At 38.4% G+C, this 22971-nt stretch overlaps 1 protein-coding gene across 10 annotated transcripts in view; it reads left to right on the top strand.

Annotated features, from left to right (window-relative positions):
• Nucleotides 1–7730: 7730 nt before the first annotated feature.
• Nucleotides 7731–22971, top strand: part of fryb (furry homolog b (Drosophila)) — an 87847-nt gene continuing 72606 nt past the window's right edge. For 7 of the 10 annotated variants that reach the window (XM_017489586.3, XM_017489581.3, XM_053686676.1 and 4 more), the window contains exons 1-2: nt 14337–14828; nt 15056–15113. In XM_017489586.3, coding sequence (XP_017345075.1) covers nt 14658–14828; nt 15056–15113 — 229 coding nt within the window. In that variant the 5' untranslated portion in view covers nt 14337–14657. Of the gene's footprint in view, nt 7840–14336; nt 14829–15055; nt 15114–22971 lie in introns of those variants that run through there. The other 3 variants (XM_053686680.1, XM_053686679.1, XM_053686682.1) reach the window with 2 other exon arrangements.

Here is a 22971-nt window from a genome sequence, read left to right as displayed (position 1 = left end):
ATTAAATCAATGTCTGTTAGAGCTACAAAATAACCTAATCGAACAAAGAGAATCTATGCAGATAAATCCATGTTTAATAGACGTGGTGAATCAAATCAATGAAAATATGTCATTATCTCCCGTTCAGAATATCGTCTCAACTCCAGAAAACGCTCAGGAACCTAGACCGTTATCTTCTCATGATATGATACACGAACTTAATCAAAGTCTTATGAGGATAAATGACAGTCTGGTTAACTTAATCGAAAACCCTGCCAATATTGCACAAAATTCGGAAAACGATAATGAGTACAACCGTCCAATGGAAAACATACACTCACCTAATACCCAAGATTCCCAAATGGAAAACACACATTCGTCCGATACCCAAGATTCTCAATTGGAAAACATGCACTCGCCCGATATCGAAGATTCTCAATTGGAAAACATGCACTCGCCCGATATCCAAGATTCTCAATTGGAAAACATGCACTCGCCCGATAATCCAAGATTCTCAATTGGAAAACATGCACTCGCCCGATATCCAAGATTCTCAATTGGAAAACATGCACTCGCCCAATATCCAAGATTCTCAAATGGAAAACATGCACTCGCCCGATATCCAAGATTCTCAAATGGAAAACATGCACTCGCCTGATATCCAAGATTCTCAAATGGAAAACATGTACTCGCCCGATATCCAAGTAGAGCAAGAGGGTGATGGATTAGCTCTTAATATCCAAGTTGAGCAAGATGGTGATGGATTAGATCCTAATATTAGAATAATTAATCGGGAAAGATTCAACAACACTGAGATTAGGAGAAGAGTGAATTTTTCTTCTATTGCGAGCGTTGACGACTTTGCAGATTTTTATAATTATGTTTTAGAGATTTTATACAGTGTGATTGAAATCGCTAACAATTTAATTTCTGATAAGGATGTAGTCACCGTTGAAATTAGAGGTGATACGATCAATGTTTCATCACACATTCAATTAGACAATGGTGTCATCGATTTATGTTCTTTTCTGGCTTATCAGCAAACTAGATGATGGCGATCAAATCGTGGAATTTGTAAGCGCAGGTCCTAAAACCTACGGTTACAAAACCATAAAAGGAAAAACAACCATGAAAGCTAAAGGCATTACTTTAAATTGTATCAACCCTGAACCTTTTCAACTGTGATTTGTTTCTCAAATGAAATCCCTTTTTATCTCTCACGATTTGGTTATGCGTGGTTACGAGATGACCGGTATGATCCGGATATTTCACTCGCTCGTCCACCAGTTCTGTTAGTGATTTCAAATTGACAATTTCAGAATTGATACAATTTAAAGTAATGCCTTTAGCTTTCATGGTTTAAATGTAATACGGTGTAATGTATTACACCAAAACTCTTTAAAGAAGGCACTGACGCAATCATTCCCTTCAGCCACCCACTCCTCTCCCTTAAAATCAATACAGCATATGAAATTAGCTACATGTGTTCCTGTTTCCTGCCTAGTCTCGAAATCGTAAAACACATAATCCGTATTAGCACTTTCTTTCCTAGCCCTCTGTATAAAACATCTATGCTCGATATCCCCATCGAGTTTTTGGCCACAGAGTATGCATTTCAAATGGGCACATACGTGATTCTCACGATTAGAAGGTTTATCCCGTATCACACATTTACATTTACTGCAGTAGAATCCTGTTTCACACATAGAATATTCGCCTTTGTGCGATTGAATCTTTGCTTTATGCCTCTCGAAACAGTAATGTGAGCTACAGTCTCTGACACTCTGGACATTTAGTAACAATCTTAGGGTGTTTGTAACAATCGGGGTCGTGACAAACGTTGCAGCTATAAGCGCATTTATGTTTCCATAAAACGTCAAACCCCGAATGGCAGAAATGACAAACATGACTCGTTCCTAAAAGTCCGGTGATACTTTTAACCCCATAATAGTGGTTGTCATGTAAAAACAAGTAAATTGTTTTTTCGTGGGGAGTCTTGCTAGTTTGAAAGAAAGAGTATCCGGCATTGCTAGCAGAACAGTGTACGATTATGATTTTACAATTCAAATGTCTCTCAAATCTCGATACGTCAGCGAAGCTGACTGCGGTGTTTACGGATAATCCCACATCGTGTTGTAATTTTCTAGCGATTTGTTCAGTTTCAAAATAATTTTTTTCACGATTCAAAAGTTGGCTAACACACAAGGCGAAGCACATGTTGTCTCTGTTGTGAAAAATGTATAGATGCTGCATTTTCTTCTGCATGGTTTCGGATTTGAATATATGGCCTATTTTCCTTCTAATTCCACCGCCCCGAGGTGGTCGGACGATTTGGATGACTATTTCAAGGGTATTATCGGTAAAAATTTCACGTTTATTCTGAATTGCATTTTCGAGCATGGTCAGAAAAGAACATAAATCGATGACACCATTGTCTAATTGAACGCGTGATGAAACATTGATCGTATCACCTCTAATTTCAACGGTGACTACATCCTTAGCAGAAATTAAATTGTTAGCGATTTCAATCACACTGTTTAAAATCTCTAAAACATAATTATAAAAATCTGCAAAGCTGTCAACGTTCGCGATAGAAGAAAAATTCACTCTTCTCCTAATCTCAGTGTTGTTGAATCTTTCCCGATTAATTATTCTAATATTAGGATCTAATCCATCACCATCTTGCTCAACTTGGATATTAAGATCTAATCCATCACCCTCTTGCTCTCCTTGGATATCGGGCGAGTACAAGTTTTCCATTTGAGAATCTTGGATATTGGGCGAGTGCATGTTTTCCAATTGAGAATCTTGGATATCGGGCGAGTACATGTTTTCCATTTGAGTATTTTGGATATCGTGCGAGTGCATGTTTTCCATTTGAGAATCTTGGATATTGGGCGAGTGCATGTTTTCCAATTGAGAATCTTCGATATCGGGCGAGTGCATGTTTTCCAATTGAGAATCTTGGATATCGGGCGAGTGCATGTTTTCCAATTGAGAATCTTGGGTATCGGACGGATGTGTGTTTTCCATTTGGGAATCTTGGGTATTAGGTGAGTGTATGTTTTCCATTGGACGGTTGTACTCATTATCGTTTTCCGAATTTTGTGCAATATTGGCAGGGTTTTCGATTAAGTTAACCAGACTGTCATTTATCCTCATAAGACTTTGATTAAGTTCGTGTATCATATCATGAGAAGATAACGGTCTAGGTTCCTGAGCGTTTTCTGGAGTTGAGACGATATTCTGAACGGGAGATAATGACATATTTTCATTGATTTGATTCACCACGTCTATTAAACATGGATTTATCTGCATAGATTCTCTTTGTTCGATTAGGTTATTTTGTAGCTCTAACAGACATTGATTTAATTCGAAAAATATGTCGTGCGACGTCACCGGCGTACCTGATACAGTTTGACTGGAATTTCGTCTGGGGTTTTCATTTTGAGTATTGCTCTGGTCTGACGATCTTAAATTTTCATTCAACTGATTGACTGCATCGATTAGATCAGGGTTTAATTGTACTGAATGACCGTGTTCATTTAGGTTATTATGTAACTCTAACAGACCTTGATTTAATTCAGAAAATATATTTGGCGTCACCGATGTGTTTGATATGACGTGATTTGCACTCTGATTAGGTCTCTCACTAACGACTTGGTGTGACGGAATTAAACTTTCGTTCAGCCGGTTGATCGCTTCAGTTTAACATGGGTTCAGGGGTGTGTACGAATCATGATATAACGGACCATTTGAAAAACTCTGGTTTCCGTCCTAAAAGAAATCATGCGCTAATGGAGAATTTTCGGTTCCCCTTTTTTTTTTAGTCTCTATATCCGAACTGCATTTCAGTCGTTTCTGCGCCATATCTATCATACAATTTTCCAATCAACTTTATGTTCACTGAGAGACATCTATTCACATTTTCAAGCGTGCTGTACAGTAAAGGGATAAAATCTGTACCTCGACCAGATTCAAGTGTATAATCAATCTGTCCAAAGTTTTCCAATAAATCAGTCTTTGCTTCGAAGAATTCACGCCACACTGCACAGATCTGTTGTAGTTCGATGTCTTGTTGAATGTCGGTTTCCGAGATGATTTCCTCTTGGTCTTCTATTGCATTACTTGTATCTATAAGTCACAGAACATGTGAAAGAGCTTTCATTTATTTATTTATTTATTTTTTGTGCTGGGTAAATAGAAGGTAAAATATACATCAACTCACCTGAAATATCTCCGTCGTAAGCACTGTTAGTCACGTTTCCCTCAACTTCTGAATATGATACAAACAATGTTATATTCACGTATGAAAGACTTTACAGCATGAAACAATCATAATTTTATGTTATGACTTACGTGTGGAGCTCAGATTCAAAAGGTCATGAGCGGTTGTTTCGGGAATCTCATCATCAGAAATAATCACCAAGCTGTCTATAAAACAGTAAAACATACTTTTAATAACTTCACATTTCCATTTTAGATCACTACATAGATCTAAGAGACAAATTTTAATTACCTATACACTAGAATCAGATGAGCTTAACTCGGTCTTGCACTGTAATATAAATGTAATAAATATTTAAATTTGAGATAAAGTATCATACCAGATTACATAATGACCAGATAAGGATGATGATTTTTGTACTCAGAAAGATTAGTTCTAAGTTTATATCAATATCATTGCCAATTGGATAATTACATAAACATTGTATTTCAATTTATATTTAACTATTAATTGATTAAAATACATATTTTTACCTGCTGAGAAATCCATGGTGTCTGGAAGTAGTGAAGGATAGACTCTTGAAATTCGGTCGAACCTTTGCCGATGTTAAAACTTTCGAAGTGCTCGACTTTTATAGATGGTTCGTATGCATGCTAGTGTGTGGGGGGTGTGTGTGTGTGTGGGAATGCATCAGAACGGGGTTTTACGGTGTTGACCTTTGACCTAGGCCTGACTCAGAGTGCTTCATATTCTACGTGAAAGGAAAGATCGTGTGTCCCGGGACCGAGAACTTGAAAAGTAAAACGGTTGCTTTTTCTGCATCGAAAAAAACCCCGGCTGTACATCCGTTTGACATTACCCAATATTGAATCTTTTCATGTTCTAACATTTTTTCTATTCTTCCCAAAAAAGGGTGAGTTTTTTTCGGCGCGTTAGGACAAACATCAGCCATGTTGTAAGCTCGCACACGTTGTTCTAAGTACAGAGTATTATAAAACCTAGAGGGATGCTCGACTTTTATAAACAGGTTCATATGCATGCGTTTGTCTGTACGTGCACGTGTGTGTTTGTGCGTGCGCGCGCGCGCGCGCGTGTGTGTGTGTGTGTGTGTGTGTGTCTTATTTTTGTTTGGATGTGTAATACACATGGCCATACCATGTATGGTAACGTTTGTGTCAGGAATGGATGTGATCCAGATTTAACATAACTATATATATTTTTATGACCTACCTCAGAGTGTTAGAAAGAACATGTGTGTGCAACTTGTGTGGGTGGAATACATATGGCCATACCATGTATGGTAACGTTTGTGTCAGGAATGTATGTGATCCAGATTTAACATAACTATATATATTTTTATGAGCTACCTCAGAGAGTTTCATATTCTATGTGAAAATAAAGAACATGTGTGCAACGTGTGTGGGTGTCTGGAATAAACATGGCCGTACCATTTATGGTAACGTTTGTGTCAGGAATGTATGTGATCCCGATTTAACATAACTATAAATATTTTTATGATCATGACCTTTGATCTAGATATAGAGAGTGAGAATATGCATCTTTTTGACCTTTGACCTATACCTGTAAAAACTAAGGTTACATTATATACAAACTATTTCTCTCTAATATGGTTAATAGACTACTCAACCTAACTACGCAATATATTACAGTCATGTGAAAAAAATAAGTACACCCCATGGAATTTATTATTATTTTTTTATTACATATTTGGACAAGCAAACATTTGATCCTATTTGAAAGAGTGTCTATTAATAAAGTTGATACACTCTATTAATGACACATAAAATGACATAAAACATCAGTCATGTGGGAAAAGTAAGTACACCCCTACATTTATCACACCTTCAAATCCATAAAATTAGAATCAGGTGTTGAAACTTGTGTGCCAGTGATTAGAACCTGCTTAGGGAGTGCAGGTGGAACCTGTCTTATTTATACCCCTCTCATATCTAGTGTCTGGTGTTCCCTTTGTTATTGAGGTGTGTGATGTCATCATGCCAAGATCTAAAGAGTTCTGTAAGGCCTTCAGAAAAAAGGTTGTGTGGTTGTGGTTGTGCATATGAGTCTGGCAAGGGATTTAAAAAAGATCTCCAAATTATTTGAAATACATCACTCCGCTGTAAGGAAAATCATCTACAAGTGGTGCAGATTTCAAATGACTGCCAATGTGTACAGGACTGGCCATCCCAGCAAATTCAGCTCAAGACCAGAGCGTCTGATGCAGAAAGAAGTCTCCAAGAACCCCAAAATTTAATCACATAATATGCTAGTAAGTCTTGCAACTGTTCGTGTCAAAATGCATGCGTCTACAATCAGAAAGAGAGTGCACAAATTTTACTTGCATGAGAATCCAGAATGTATTTGTATACAGTAGCATTAACATTTCCCTTCACTGGAACTAAGGAGCCCAAACCTGTTCCAGCATGACAATGCCCCTCTGCACAAAAGGAGCTCCATCCATCCAAGACATGGTTTGCCAAGGATGGAGTTGAGTGGTCTGCACAGAGCCCTGACTGACATCAATGCCTGACCTCACTAATGTTCTTGGGGCTGAATGGGCAAATGCCTACAGTCATGCTCCAAAATCTAGTGGAAAACCTTCCCAAGAAGAGCAGAGGATATTACAACAGCAATCTGGAATGCTCTTTTTGCATTTTTGCCTTGGTTTATTTGGATATAATTCTCCTGCTTGCATCATTTCCGTTTGCTTACTTCTTATTAATTTGTGCACTCGCTATTAGTGATATGTCGTTCATTTTGAACGAATCTTTAATATGACTCAGGAACAACGAGTTGTCTGAGAGAGTGATTCGTTCATTTTGTGTTCGCTGCGCATGCGCAGCAACATCCCCACAAGTTCTGTACAGGAAACAGAAATGATTAGTTCATGTCTCGAGTCTTCGGGTCCGACTCGTTCGTTCATTACATCATAGCCCCACTGCATTCAGCCTATGGGGCGGTCACGTGATGGACTAATCAATTCTGTTTCCGTGGAACAGACGTGACAAATGTGACGTGACAAAAGAAAGAACGACTCGGACCGGGAGATGAGGTGAACCAACAGACTGCATAGCCTGAAGACCTAAGCTATTAATTAATCATTTCTGTTTCTCATAATTTGGCCTTGGTTGCATTAGCCTATAGTTTGTTTTTTATTCCAAATGTGATCAATGCTTGCGTAAGTACTAGATGTGTTGAGGAATTTAACATTTTAATTATATTCTGCTGAAATGAACAAAATGAGTCGCAAAAAAAGATTCATTCATTTAGCTGAACGAGATTCAAAGATCCGAGTCAGTAAAATGATCCGAACTTCCCATCACTACTCGCCATCAGCATCCATCAGCATCCCTACAAGTGCAGCTATAAACCGACTATGCATGATGTGCTGCTTATCCAATCAGCGAGCAGCTCTGTGAAAGTCTGGGATCTAATTGGTTGCCAAGGGCGGGGCCGCGCTCTCCTCACCCGCTGTCTCCTTCTGACAGTCGATGGAAAAACGCTTAAGGAAAGAAGACACGAGACAGAAGTGGAATTCAGAAAAGCAGAATTCAGCGGTTGTGTTGAAGGAAGAAATGGCAATTTAACAAGACTTAAAACAAGGATATAAGGTACTGAAACATTTCGAGCAACGCTTTAATTATCCGAAACGGCATTTGTTGTGTCTTGGTGCTTTTTCTCAGTCAAACGTTTGTGAGGCAGAGCGCTAAAGGCTCGGCTACATACAGGCTAGCAGGATGGCATCAGTGTCACCGCAAACAGGGAGTTATTATTCTGTAGCGTCAGTAGAGTATGTGCTGTAAAATGAGCGGTTTTATATCGGTGAACTACAATAATGCAGTTTAAATCTGGCTGTGTAGTGCGGTCTGGGGAAATGGTGTCGAAGTGATGCTATGATGCTGATGTCAACAAAGCAGCTGCTGTTCACGCGCACCAGGTTTTTAAAATGGCGCGTTCACCAAGCTCATCGTAACACTTTAATATGAAATTCTGCGCAAACATAATTTTTGCTCCCTTTGTTTACGTTTTTCATCTAGTAGTAGTCCAAATACTCACATTATGTTATTTAAAATAATAATAATCATTTAACTTGGATGTCATTTCATCCTCTGGCCTACACGAAGTACAACACTAGTACATTTGTATATTTGTAGCTTTTTATTTTAATGGTACATCCAGGTCCTAGCTGCTGTGCAGTAATGAAACTTGACTATGCGCATGATCTTATGTATACATTATATATAGTAGACTACTAGAAATTACTCATATACAATATAAATATGCAGTATTTGTCATTAATTGAGTCATTTTCTCAGTCAGGCTGTATTACAGCATTCATTACAGTGTACTCGGCTGGAGGATCCAGCTTCGTCTGCCAAAACACAAGCTGACCAAACTGCTAGACCATCGTTGTCAGCTGGTAAGTGCAGGTAGAAGCTAGAGTTTCTGTAAAACTGTAAGGTGATTAGAAAATCTCATACAGTTACTGATGAACTTAGACAAGTAATGGGAAAATAATTTACCAGCTTTGACCAGTTTGATTTGTGTTTCTGCAGCTGGTAGCTATTCAGACCAAGCTGAGTTATTTCAGCAGGGTATTGCTTCGTGTTTTAGGGTGAAACATGGATGTTTGTATTATTTGAATGTTGCTTGTCCCATATTTTACTGAAATGTCGTCCATTCAGAGGGCTCCATGTTACCCAGTTCTTGTTGTTGGTGGCCTAGTTACCTCTTTTTTTTTCTTTCCTTAACTCTGGCAAACGTGTCTACATGTGACTGTTGATTGGTCCAAGCACCTAGCCATTTGGTTTCTCTTGTTGCTCATATACACTACATGGCCAAAATTTTGTGGACACCTGACCATCACACTCATATGTGCTTTTTGTACATCCCATTCCAGATTTAAACCCACTTTGCTGTTATAATAATTTTCACTCTTTTGGGAAGACTTTCTACTAGATTTTGGGATTTGTACCCATTCTGCAATTCAGTGAATTTGGGCACTGATGTCAGGCGAGGAGGCCCAGTATTCAGTATATCAGTATACACCCCAGTGTTCCAGTTCATCTTAAAGGTGCTCAGCGGGGTTGAGGTCAGGGTCTGTGCAGGCCACTCGAGTTCTTCCACTCTAACCATGGCGAACTTTGCCTTTATGGACTTCAATTTGTGCACAGGGGCATTATCATGGTGGAACAAGTTTGGGCCTCTTAGTTCCAGTAAAGGAACATTATAATGCTACAGCATACAAAGATATTCTAGACAATTGTGTGCTTCTGACGATGTGGCAAAAGTTTGGGGAAGAATCACATATGCGTGTGAAGGTCAGGTGTCGACATAAATTTGGCCATGTAGTGTAGGTCTCCCTAACGTCTTCCTGGGGATCTTTTGTGGCAGACCAGCCAATTTTTAGGGGAGTAAACAGATAGTCTTAAAATAAATTAAAAGTAAATAACATTTAATAGTTGGTGACATATTCCTTGCTTGCAAAAACTGCATCAAGCTGGCGACCCGCTGACATCACCAAACTGTTGACTTCTTTTTTTGTGATGCTTTAAATTTTTTTTTATTATATTGTTATATCCTTTTGCACTACTTGTAATATCTGACACTTTCACACTAGAACTGTGTACAGGTCGGCGCTACACTGTCACTTACTGTGCTTATTGTCCTGTTTTAGTAGTTACTGTACTGTCTTGTGTTGTTTGCACACATTTGCATGTGCACTTTATGTAGAATGTTTGTAGATCTTATTTAGTTCTGTGTCGTCTCATGTGGTTAGTGTGTTGTTTTATGTAGCACCATGGTCCTGGAGGAACGTTGTTTCGTTTCACTGTGTACTGTACCATCTGTATATGGTTGAAATGACAATAAAAGCCACTTGACTTGACTTGACTTGACTTCTCCAGCCTTGTACTGCAGCTTTTTTCAGTTGTTATTTGTTTTGTGGGGTTTCTCCCTTCAGTCTCCTCTTCAGGAGGTGAAACTACATGCTCAGTCAGGTAAAGGTCTGGTGATTGACCTGGCCAGTCTAAGGGCGTACTCATACTAGGGCCCGGTTGCCCTGTACCGTGCCCAAGCACGATTGTCCACCCTCCCCACTTCCCTGCTGACCTGCACTCACATTGCACTTAATGTTCCAGGCCTGAGCAAACACTTACATCATTATGAGGCGACTTTTTGTTTTGAAGAACACAGGAAGAAAATGCTCTCGCATAGCACAATGGAGTCCATCATTTTAACGTTACTTACTTTGTGGCTTATTTGGAGTCATTTGGGGTGCAGTGACACACAGCCCTCTCACATACCTAATTGCCTAATAGATTTATCCGTTATGCAGCACAGTAATTTTAACTTAATCATATCAGAAGATTTTTATGGAGCTGACGTTGAGGGAGGTTTTTGCAGCTTTACTCGCCGACTCAATTCCCTTTCATCAATAAGGTGAGACCCAGACCATTATAAACCCAAATATGTCAAATGGAACAGTCATATCATTGACGTTTATCCTTTATAACACCAAATGCTGTCTTCACTGGTGAAACCCAGGGCTCAAACCAAGACATTCAAAACTATTAATTGTTTAAACAATCACTCTAACAGGGCACAGCTGGGCAACAAGAAACACCTGTCGGTCACATGTTCCAGTATTTTTCATGACGTGAAAATATGTGGCTTTCAACAAAATGCGCCATGTTCTAAGTTTTTTTAAACATGTAGAGGTAAATAAAAGGAAACGAAAGCTGAAATTCTGAAATAAAATCTTCTCATTCATTTTTTGATTTCAAACCAAAATGTCAACAGTGTATAGCAAAAACAATGGTCTGGTGTTCACAAATATGGCCATGTACAGTAGTGTAGTTGACAAGCAGGAATAAAGAGTACAGAATTGTTCTTGCTAAAGGTCACTAGAGGGCAGAATAATGCTTCTTACTTCTGCTTAAAACACAAGCTTCCAACCCTCCTCCTGAAATACCCCCTGTCCTGCACATTTGAAAGTTTTTGTCATTTTAATGTTTGCCCCAATACAGCTAAATAATCAGCAAATTTACTAACTAACAACCTTTCCTGAAGTTGAAGTGAGTGTGTTAGATCAGGGAAAACACTGAAATGTGCAGGACAGGGACTACTCCAGGACCAAGGTTGGGAACCTGTGGCTGAAAGCAATCAATAGGTTGAAAGAGTGTTGTGATTATTTATTTTTACCTCTTTTGGCTGATGCTTGTATCCAAAGCAAGTTCCAGTTGCAGCAGGATACAGCTGAGAAGTTGAAGGTTAAGGGTCTTGCTCAAGGGCCCAACAGTGGTACTGGGATTTGAAATCACGATCACCAATCAGTATCCCAAAGCCTTAATAATTGAGCTACCACTTCCTGCTGATGATTAGATATTTTTAGAAATGGCTTATACATAGACGAGACTTTTATAAAAGTTCAGTCTCAGTTCCTGACTGTTGGAAGGGTTCCTACTCACACACACAGCAATTGCATTAAGAGCTCATGTAGGCTAATGGTCTTGGGATAGCTGTTCCCACCAGCACTGAGATCACATAGCTGTCTGGAAATAGATGTGCAGCCTACATACAAAAGGATTTTTTTGTTTGTTTTTAAAAGAGAGACTCAGATAAGATCAGACTGGTTTAGTAAATAATATTTTATAAACAAGGTGTAAGTGAAGGCAGTTAATCCAAACCACACTCACTGTTATCAGAATGCTAGTTTGTTCTAAAATGCAAAAACTGAGAAATGCCAATGGCCTGCTTTGGAGTGTGCGTGTGTGCGTGTGTGCTAGTGCTGAAACCATGTTTAATGAATCATTCCTTTTAGTCTAGGTGAACAGCAACCAATTACACTGTGGTTGAATCACAGGATGTGTGTAGTTTTTGTTCATGTTATGTAAACTGAGCATAGACGCAGTGTGTGTTGGTTATGTTTGGGTGTGTTTGGGTGAGTGGGAGGTGGAGACAGGGAGGAGTGGGAACAGAGACCACTTCCATAGTTGTTTACTTGGTTAGAGCTAATGAGTGGGTGTACCCATGTCTCGTGTGTGTGTGTGTGTGTGTGTGTGTGTAACATTATGTGTTTTGTGCTATAGTGTGTCAAAGTGGACAAATCAGTTACCCGGGAGTCTGTGACAAGAAGATTATGTGTCTGGGCTATTCGTCGTTTATTCATAGTTGCCTGGTGGACAAGCAGAGGCTGAATAGGCTCGCCAGGTCACCAGCAAGTTTTCTTCTCTCATTCAAAAACTGAGCAACTGAGAAAAATAAAGTGCTTTATAAAGCTGTCTAGTAATTCTCCTTCTAGCATGGCAAGCAGACTCCTAACTCCTCATTTTCTCATCCTGAGAAAAGATAAAGACCCCAACCAAATTTCAATAATATATTTTATCTGCGATGTGAAGGGAGAACACCACTTCTCATAGTCTGATATTGGACAAAGACTTTTGATGTACAACCTCAGACTTTTTTCTTAGAAAACGATAATGACTACGGCTGAGTCACTCCCTATACGTGAATTTATATATATATATATATATATATATATATATATATATATATATATATATATGTGTGTGTGTGTGTGTCTGTATAAACATACTTAACTAGCTGACTAGCTCACTATGCTGTATTACACTATTTATTAGTTACCACATCTTAGCCTAGTGAATTTGTTTCCAGGAAACAAAAGCATGGCACTGGGCATCAGCATCACAGTAGAACTTTAACATGCCCAGTGGGCTAGCTAATGAATTTATGATTTGTCCAACCTCATGTGTACAGCTTTGTCTCTCTAGTGAAGGGTGTCATCCCTCTGCTCTGTAAATGCCAGTGTACCACTTCTGAGGGCGTGCAAGGAATAAGGAAACCCAATTCCATCCAAATGTTACACAGTTATTAGGTAAATGTCCAGACATTCAGAAAAGAAAAATGTTTATCATTTGCATTTCCATCAGTTAGTGTTACATGAATTTCCAAAAGAGGATTCATCAAGCAAAATTATTTATTTATTTATTTATTTTTGCATCTGAGTGGAATAATAACATCAGTCTGCTAGCTTTTATCAGGTTTTCAACTTAAGATCATATTTCTCTTATAATCAGAGTTATGTCGGTTTGGACAAGGAAAAATACGATGTTTTGGGCCAGGAGAAGTTTCCAGGTTCCCAGCATGCTCTAGGGCATGGAATCATAGCTAATGAATCAGGATCTCTTGGTCAGATCAAGTCTTGTTGTTAGATGGCAGGAACAGGCGAATAAGCTATTTTGTCCTCTTGAGGGCGCGGTCAGCTTCTCTCTCGCTCTCCTTTTCCTCTGCCCTCTTTATCTTTCATTTTGTCTGTCTCCCTCCCTCTCTTTGGAGCCAAATTCCAGGACCCAAGAGACACGGAGAATAAGTTTCCTCTTTTTTTGTGCTTGCCTAAAGATGACTAAAAATTACTTTACCAACTCGGTAATGTCTGCAGGTCAGAGAACAGGAGGTCATTTATTAGCTTACTGTCCTTAAACCAGGCTTAAATATACACCTCATTTGAGACTAGCAGTTATGAACGGACTGCAATGCGTATACAACCTCTTCTTCATTATCTTTATAACATCTTTATAACAACTTTTTCACTGCAGACAACTGTAGAAAATATTCAAATGGTTGAAATATATACATCCTAGCCAAGGTTATCACAAACTTGAGCAAATGTAGAAACTTATAAGTGACAAGCTCGGAAGAAAGCATTTAGGAGAAACACTCAGGCGACATGTTGTCTTGAGGCCTGTTAGAGAAACAACACACACACACTCACACACACACTCACACACACATATGCCAGTTTCTCATAATTGGCATGTGTGTGTGTGTTACCACAGAACCCAGAATAAGGATACATGAGGACATTCACTTGCTCAACACAAAAGAGTTGTTTCTTAAACAAATCCAGAAAAAAAAAGTTTGAAATCACAGACAAACCTGCTTCATTTTCATGATTTTGCATGTCATTCATTTTCACACCCTCAGTTGTACTCCCTGCTACACTTTACACACACCCCTCCCTCTTTCTGTGCTTGTGAAAAGAGGCGGGCCTGGATTGAGTAACCCTACACCTGCCTCATTCAGCAGTGTTACTGTAACAGGCTAAACAGCCTCGACCAGCGACAGCACAGGCTCTACCACACATGCTTGTCTGACAAACATCTAGGTTTCACACTTTCACACGGCATATCCACCAACACACAGACATCGAAGAGCAACTGCTACTGACCCAATAAGAGAAGAAAGTAGAAGACCACTAGCGTGGTGGATTACTGAAGACAAGGGATCAGAAAGGAGAGAAAGTAAAAGAAGACTGAAAAAAAGTGGTGCCAGATTGCTGTATCCATGCTGTTGAGTGAGTGAACACGGTTGCTCTGGGTCACCCCGGTTTCGGATATGCCTAACGAGGATGCGGTGCCAAGCGACACAAACGCCTGGGACGCCCAAAGCCAGGACAGCATCATCCTGGTCCAGATGGCCAGCCTCTCCATGGATATGTTCACACCTGGAGACTTCAAAGGGAAGTTCCGTAAGATCCAGCCCAAGAAAAGACCCACGATTATCCGAGAAGACACACCAGGTAGTGTTTATTGTGTACTATGTACTGTAGCGTATCCTGCTATTCTATCATCATACTGAACCTTAAAGCAGTCCAGCTTTGAATGAAGTCTTGACAACTGATCTAGTCTCCACAAGAGTAAATATAACTCTGTAGCTGTTGAATACATTTTCATGTATCTTGTTAATCTGTTGTGTAATAGTCTGACTTGTAAGATCTAATAAAACCTCTGTTAAATGTCTTTCCAGAACCACACATACTCTACAGCCATGCAGTATGCCTCTGTGTTAAACATGCAAAACTCTGGTATGACACAACATAGTGATGTCATTGTAGAGTAATGACAGGATTTGAAATTACCACACAAGCTTCACATGCTGTTACTAGACCAGCTATTTGGTAGATTGTTTATATAAAAAACTTTGTTACTGTTTTGCTTGTAATTTGAGTGAGCAGAGCTGGTGCTGGATCAGTCCTGTAAGGACATTTTCTAGTAAAATGGGTATGAGCAGATACTTAAGTATACACGTAGGCACATGAAAGAACAGCAAATAGTGTCCAAAATGTTAAGGCAGCTAACAAGAAATGTTTTAGCAGTTAGGAAAGACTAATACAGGAACTCAACTACCATTTGTGCAGTACCATTTAAAAAGACACAAATACAGTACTGTGTAAAAGTTTTAGGCACATGCAAAGAAATGCTGTAGAAAAGATGCCTTCGAAATAATGAAATTAAATGTTTTACCTTTTTTTAAATACCGTAAAGAGCAGTAAACATTAGTAAATGAAATAAAGTCACACAAATATTTGTGTGACAAAAAAAAAGAAAAGAAAAATTAGAGATGCACCGATGTATTCACGAATAATCAGCCCTGATCATCGGATGTTTTTAAACTATCGGCCGATGAAAAATTGCTTTTATCGGCCGATAGTTTAAAAACATCAGATGATCAGGGCCGAATATATTCTGTCAATCAAAAGAGGGCGGGAAAATATAGCAATTTCGTGCTGTGTTTAAAGAAGTTGTTTCTTGTGTGGAATGCAGTTTGTAAGCGCAGTTTGTAAGCGCTGTAAGCTCCGCACTGATAAAATTTTACACCGGACGCTGCTAAATTTTTCCAAAAATTTAGTCTAAATTTTTTTTTTGCCGTGCTGTTAGAGCTGCTTGCACTGAATTAAAGGGCCATTACACCATTGAAAGATTTAAACGAAGCTGAGTTGACAAAAAAGTATATATTGCACAGAAAAATATATTTGTAGAGTAGTATATTTGATATCCAGTTAATGTTAATATAAAAAAGGTTATATTATATATTACCAGTTTGATATTCATGATGAAGTAGAAATGCTTTTGTTTGTGGTGAGTGAATGTGAGACTAACAGGAGCTTTTTTCGAATTCAGTCAATTAATTCTGTTAATATGAATGAATAACATTCAATAATTTAAGAAATCTTACTTTAATCTTCAGAATTTAGTTCATGTGTTAATGTTAATTTGAGTAATGTGTTTTCTGTTTATGAGACCAGTTACTGTGAAACAACTTGTTGAAATGGAGAGAATAAAGTTTTTATTTGCATTTCTTTCAGAATTTCAATCAGTCAATCGGTATTGACTGAGAAATTTAGTATCGGTGCATCTCTAATAAAAATAGAAACCTCCGGTACAATTAGTGCAGTTTTATAAGGAAATGAGCTGTACGTTTTATTGAGCATTTTGCAGAGCCAGATGCGGTTCTTCTGGAGACTTTTACTGTCGCACTTGTTTCTTATTTTTTCAGCAAAACCCAGCAGTCTTCATTGTTTTGTCGGAAAAGTGTCTCTTACTTAATATGATACAGTACTTTCTTTAATGACACAAACAGTTTTCTGTAACATTTAATTTTGTGCTAGAAAACGAATGTTTGGAAATCTAAAATGTTTCCTGTACTGACTGTGTACACGTCATAAAATAAAAAATCTATAACAAAGTTTGTTCTAATAAAAAATAGGGTGCCTAACACTTTTGCACAGTACTGTAAGTAAAATAATCATGACATTAAAGGAAAAGGTGGGGGATGAAGAAAACCCCAAACCACTCTAGCGTTTGTTCGATCTATTTAAAGTGTCATTAGCACAGACAAATATGTTGACACACATCACTGTACTATAAAAAGAACCAAAAACCCAGTTACTCAGAGTTGACTTGTAGCAAAAATATAACTAAGCAGTATATAATTATGCAGTATATGAGTACCACACTCTTGCTAATGTGATATTGCTTATATACAACAGTTCTATAAGCAATAAATTAATATACTATAAGTGACATTTGGATCCCAAATGAAGCCACACTCACTTTATAGTATGTATTTGACTAACTAGCTCACATTGATTTGTACATTCTTGGTAGAGGTGCTTCCAGGAAAATGGAGTCCCTTCCTTCTTTTTATCTACTTTTGATGAGCTTTCATATTTTAAGTCAAAAGTTATATTCATGAAAAATATCGTTGGCCATGTCTGCTTGTCTCTCGTTGGTCATGCCTCTCGTTTCGAACTAGGAAGTGGAATTTTATGTAGGGAGCACAGACGAGCAGAGTGATACACACAATGAAACATCCCAGTGCGGTTATACTAAATATAAGCACTCTTGGCACACAGCTCATCCAATCTAACTGTTGTATAATGTATAAGGCCAGTTGTTGCAGTAATATATGTTTAAAATACATGACTACTGTATATAATAAGTCTGGTTTGTTAATAAGTCTGATGATGAGGCAGACATGAAAGAAATCAAAGTTGTATGTAAGCTTTAGAAATTCTACAAAAACCTCTTAGTTAAAATGTGTTTAAAATGTTAGTAGACAGCCCGAATGACTTTCATTCTTTATTTCGTACAGGAAAATGTGTCGATATCCTTGTCTGTGATAATCTCAAGTATGCTACAGATATACTAGCTGGGATAGAGGTTGAAAAACCACCGCAAATTTCCATTAATGTTACAATGAGTATGTTTATGGACTAAATACATGAATTAGCATTATATTTACGAATCCATATGATTAAAAAAAGAAATCACTCTTCTTCACTTGTTCTCTGTAGTTCAGGTGTATGTCTCTCTGCTGATTGCCTTTTCGGGGCTCTATTCAAACAGGTGTGTGAAATGTCTGAGCTCAGGAATTCACATAGAAGCTTCACTGTTAACTCACTGAAGAGCGTCTTTGTCAAAGGGAATCCCTCTTGAGAGCTGTGTTTCCAGAGCAGAGTTTGGGGCATTGTTTTCTCTTTTTAAGAGGCAGAATTTAATCTAGCTAAGTGAGTGTGTATTGATCTACATGCACGGCTGATTTGTTTTTGTCGAATGCCATTTCACAGGCATCACTCTATGCTAAAAATCTCTGATCTTACATTACTCAGCTGGGTCCATGTAAAACTCCAAGCACTCAGTGACTTGTACTAGTGAGTGCTTTACAGTAGAGTACTTTGCTGCATTCCCAGTGTCAGACATGAACAGATGGCTCACTGTCAGACTGCCTGGAATTCTCTTAGACCTTTATAAGTTGAGAATAATTGTTGAGAAGTAAAGAAAAGCGTATTTATGGCAAAAGCTTCTTTGTGTTCCCGTTGAGGATCCCTAATACCGATGCAAATGTGTCAATCCATGCATTCCAGTACATTTAATACATTTTGCCATATTTGTGATCAAGTGAAGTTTAGAAGATTCAGGAATAACCTGAATAAATGTAACTGTAGCTGCTGTGGAGACAGATGGTGGTTGTGGTGTGTGTTGTAAGAAGAGGCAGCTGGGATAGCTCCAAGCTAAGAGGACTCAGCAGTAGCAGAGACCAATAAAGAAGCTCAAAAACTGTCAAGTCATTCCTTGTGTTTGGCAAGTGCAAACACTGTCATCAAATACATATTCATTATATTTAGTCTCTGCTTTTTCTATATGTAAATGATTAACCTAAAGGTTGCGTTTTATAGTTTCTTGAGGATTACATATTAAATAAACTCTCAGGAGTGTAAGATTGCTGTATATTTAGGTCTGCTGATCTTTTGGCATTGATGGTGACCACATCAATATTCATCAATGGCCAGCTTAATGTGTAAAATATGCATAACCCCCCACACACATCCTGTGAAATTTGTATTACGCCGCAGGTAGTTCAGTGTGAATTGGTTTTTCAGTGTGAATTCCTACCCTTGTTCATTATTAGGATACATCATCAATAAGTCAAGTTATATAATATTATACCACAATGTGGTTGTATGCTCAAATCTAATTGGTCAGGAGGTGTGCATTATTAGTGTATAACAGCACAGCCCGGACGGTAGTTCCGACTGTAACATGAACAATAGTTTAGTGTTAATACACTCATTTTAATACGTTATTGTAGGGCTGTAACGATTTGGAGAAAAAATCTACTTGCGATTAAGATTGCAACAATAATAGTAAAAGTTTTTGCCATTTAAAGTGCAAAGTACATTAATAATTTTGAGGCCAAAAGGCCAACAAGAAAACATTCACATCTTGTTTGCGTCACATTTTTACATTGTACAGGGTAATGTGCTTAAAGATTTTTTTTTTTACAAAAAGAGCAGCATATCCACTCTCTCTGGTTTGAGGCATGACCGTAGACATGTTATTATATTGCCTTCTGCACTGAAGAGTCTTTTTGACGGTACACTGGTGGCTGGAACACACAGGTATCGGCAAGCCAAGCTGATCAACCTGGAAAAAATAAGCCAGGTTTCCACCAGGCCATGGGATCCTCTTCTCCATCAATTGCTGGTGCAGTTAAGTAACTGTTCAGGTCTGCTTCCACCACATGATGAAAATGAGACACAGAGGAAACCTTGAAACAGCTGCCAAGTGTCTTTGGTTTCACAGATGAGATTGCTGCTAAATCCTGTGACTCTTTTCCCCTGTAACATTCAAAAACAGGGCAAGCAAGTTACTTGAGTTTGAACAAATTCAGTTTGTCATCATTCTTGCTTTTATGACTCGGATGTTGTCTTGACTGACATAGTTTGTCTAAGAGTGATGTAACATCCAGAAGTTCTTGGGTGGCTCGGTCATCATATTTTTCTTTGAGGTATTGAAGGACTCTTTCAAGACTCTGATCTTCAGCGAGAGTCTTTGTCCTCAAAAGTGAATAACCGGCATAAGATAGGAGACACTAACATATTCCTCTCCAGAACGCACATCTGTAAACTCCTGGAGTAGATGCAGTGCTTTGTGGATGGATTCCAACACCTCCATGTCTTACCATGTCAGAGTTAGATGTCTTGTTTTTCTGTCTGCAAACAGCACATGATTCAAAGATTTTCATTGCTCCAGTACCCTCGCAATAATTTTTTCTTTGGTTCTCCATCTTGTTGGACACTCTGTAATCAATGAGTTCTCAGGCTGATTCAACTCTTTTGGGCTGCTGTCAGTGCCATTCTTTTCTTCCAGCTGTAGGAGAATTGACTGACCAGTTTCTTGCAAACGCTTATTGCTCGCTGCACCCTGTCATCTTTCAGTGCATTTTCTGAAAATAAACCATTATAAAAACTTAGCATGCAATTCAAATGCAATTATCTTGGTAAGCATTATATAGCATATGTAAGATGGGGATGAACCTACAATGAACAACATTTTTACAGAACTTATTTATTTAAGTTAATGTTAATGTTTAAGTTAAGTTAATATACACATACTGTTCATTAATAATTCATATTTGTTCATAATACATAGTTCTTTAAAACAAACTGAATACTGGAATGTTAAACATGTATTAATATGTAGTAAATTAAGATCAAGAAAGCTCAACCAGTGCTGTAGAATTATTTTATCATTACTACATGTAAATTAAATACTCAACATTAACTAATGTTAACAGTTTGAATTTTAGTAAAAAATGTTACCAATATATTTCATCTCTTTTTAAAAATAAAAAAATGACGTATACAATTATGTATTCTATATGAATAATTTCTGATTATAACATTTATATTAAATATGAACACGTACCAATAGCAAGATGGAGTCTGTGACCAAAACACCATCCATTTATTTCCACTGCCCGTATTATGTTGGCTGCATTGTCTGTGGTGATGCACACCTGACCTTCTTCGTTCAGACCTCAGCCAGCTAGTGCATCTTTCAACCCAGGAGCGATGTTTTCTCACGTATGGTCAAAGGGAAAATATTATATTTGTAAACAACGACTCTTTAATTCAAAATCCTCACGTATGAAATGAACAGTCAGACACTGATATGGTTCAGTCGTCTTGCTTGAGCACATGTCAGTTGTTGTCGCGTAATATTCCACATCTTTCAGCTCAGCTTCACCCTTCTTTCTGCAATATACAGGTTTTCAATGGCTTGAGTAAAGAACATACGAGAGGGAATGTAATATCTTTTATCGAGCATTAGAATAAGATTCTTAAAACCATCTTTTGTGACACCGTTACTCGGCACCATATCGTTAGCCAGGTAACGTGTTATGGCGTCTGTTATTTCACAGTAACCTTCGTGAAGATTTGTCATAGGATGTGGCACTTTGTAACGCTTGAGCAATGTCAGTCGCTCTGGTTGCGACAAATCCGTATGTTCTTCGGTGGACCTTTTGGCCATGCATTCATCATAGATGTGTCTGTGACACTTCTGCAGGTGTTGATACAGGTCGGTGGTGTTGCCTCAGACACAGACGTTCGGCAGGTTTTACAGAGTACTTGTCATTGAAGTACATCAGAACGTCGAAATCCAAAATAATTCCATGTGGTGCTTTTTTGTTTAGGTATCACGTTGTCAGCAGAACTTTGCTCTTCTACAGACACACTCTGTTGTTGAGTTGAACCGCTCCCGCTCATCTTTTCCAAATGATGTTCTTAGTTCGTTCACTCAGCATGTCCAGTGTTAATGCCCCCATTGGTTAAACTGCATCAAACGTAAAATGCTCAGGAAGCAAACCGTCAGCGACTACGTGGATGCTTGTTACCATATTTTATAGTCCTTAATCGAAATAATCGCATTCTTGCAATTTGAATATCGCACCCTTTCAGATCGGGATTTCGGTTTAAAAGCGATTAATCGTGCAGCCCTACATTATTGTTTCTATAATAACAGCTCATACACAAGGACTTGTATAGCAGATCCTCCACATAATGTAAGATTAATAATAAACAGGTTTAAAAGCATGTTGTTTACCAAAGTAAAACTTATAATTGTTGATGTGGAGACATTTTTTTTTTTTTAGGAGACATTTATTAAACCTTTATGGTAGGAGTTGTAAGTGCTTTGTAAGACTCACATGCTTCAGTGTGTTATTCCTTCCCTAATCAGCGCAATATAAGCCTGAAGCCAGGAGTAGCTGGTCGAGTGCTTTGTGCAGCATGAAAGGTTAAGGAGTTAAGGAATCTGCAGGTCAGCTGTGATAACATCTGCCCCTAGTGCCAGTTACAGGCCATCATCAAGGCTAATTTACTTAAAATTGGTGCTTTTATCTATTTCTGGCCTTCTTGGTCTAGGAGTGAGTGGGGGAGGGCACCGAATCATCCACAAACAACAAGAACATTTGTGAAGATAAAGAGAATAGCGAAGATTGCATCTGGATGTCTGCCAAGCGCTTGTCTCAGACCTGTCTGAGTCTAACTGCTTTCACATGGAAGTCATTTGTACCAGAACTTGTAAGTCGGATTGTCGTTTGTGCTCTTCCAACAGATAGGATCACATTCCAGCTGAGTGCTGTACAAATACTAGTACTGATACTCATCAGCTAGCAGTGCAACATACAGTCTTATTTGTTCCTCCAAGAGGGTCTGGAAGGCCAGACCTAGAATATGGTGGTCTAATGATCACAGACGAAAATCCAGTCATGTTTGTGCTACATCATATAATATTGACAACAAGACAAGTTATAAACGTTAAGTATTCGATTTTTTTGCCTGGAGCAGTGATGGCTGAACTGTTAAGGCTCTGGCTTACTGATCAGAAAGTCGGGGATTCAAACCCCAGCACTGCCAGGCTGCCACCGTTACTGCTACACTGTTACACTGTCACACTGTCACATGACAACACTTGAAATGATATTAACAGCCTTTACTTAAAGGAATTGAATTTAAGTATGTTTGGTCTTGGTGGACTAGATCTTCTATGTGGCTGCTGCTGCTGAGCGAGTATGAATTCGTGCTCTGACAGACA

This window comes from Ictalurus punctatus, chromosome 16, assembly GCF_001660625.3.
Source record: "Ictalurus punctatus breed USDA103 chromosome 16, Coco_2.0, whole genome shotgun sequence".
NCBI classification, from domain to species: Eukaryota; Metazoa; Chordata; class Actinopteri; order Siluriformes; family Ictaluridae; genus Ictalurus; species Ictalurus punctatus.
Note: the sequence above shows the minus strand (reverse complement) of the source record. Positions and strands in the feature narration are given on the sequence as shown.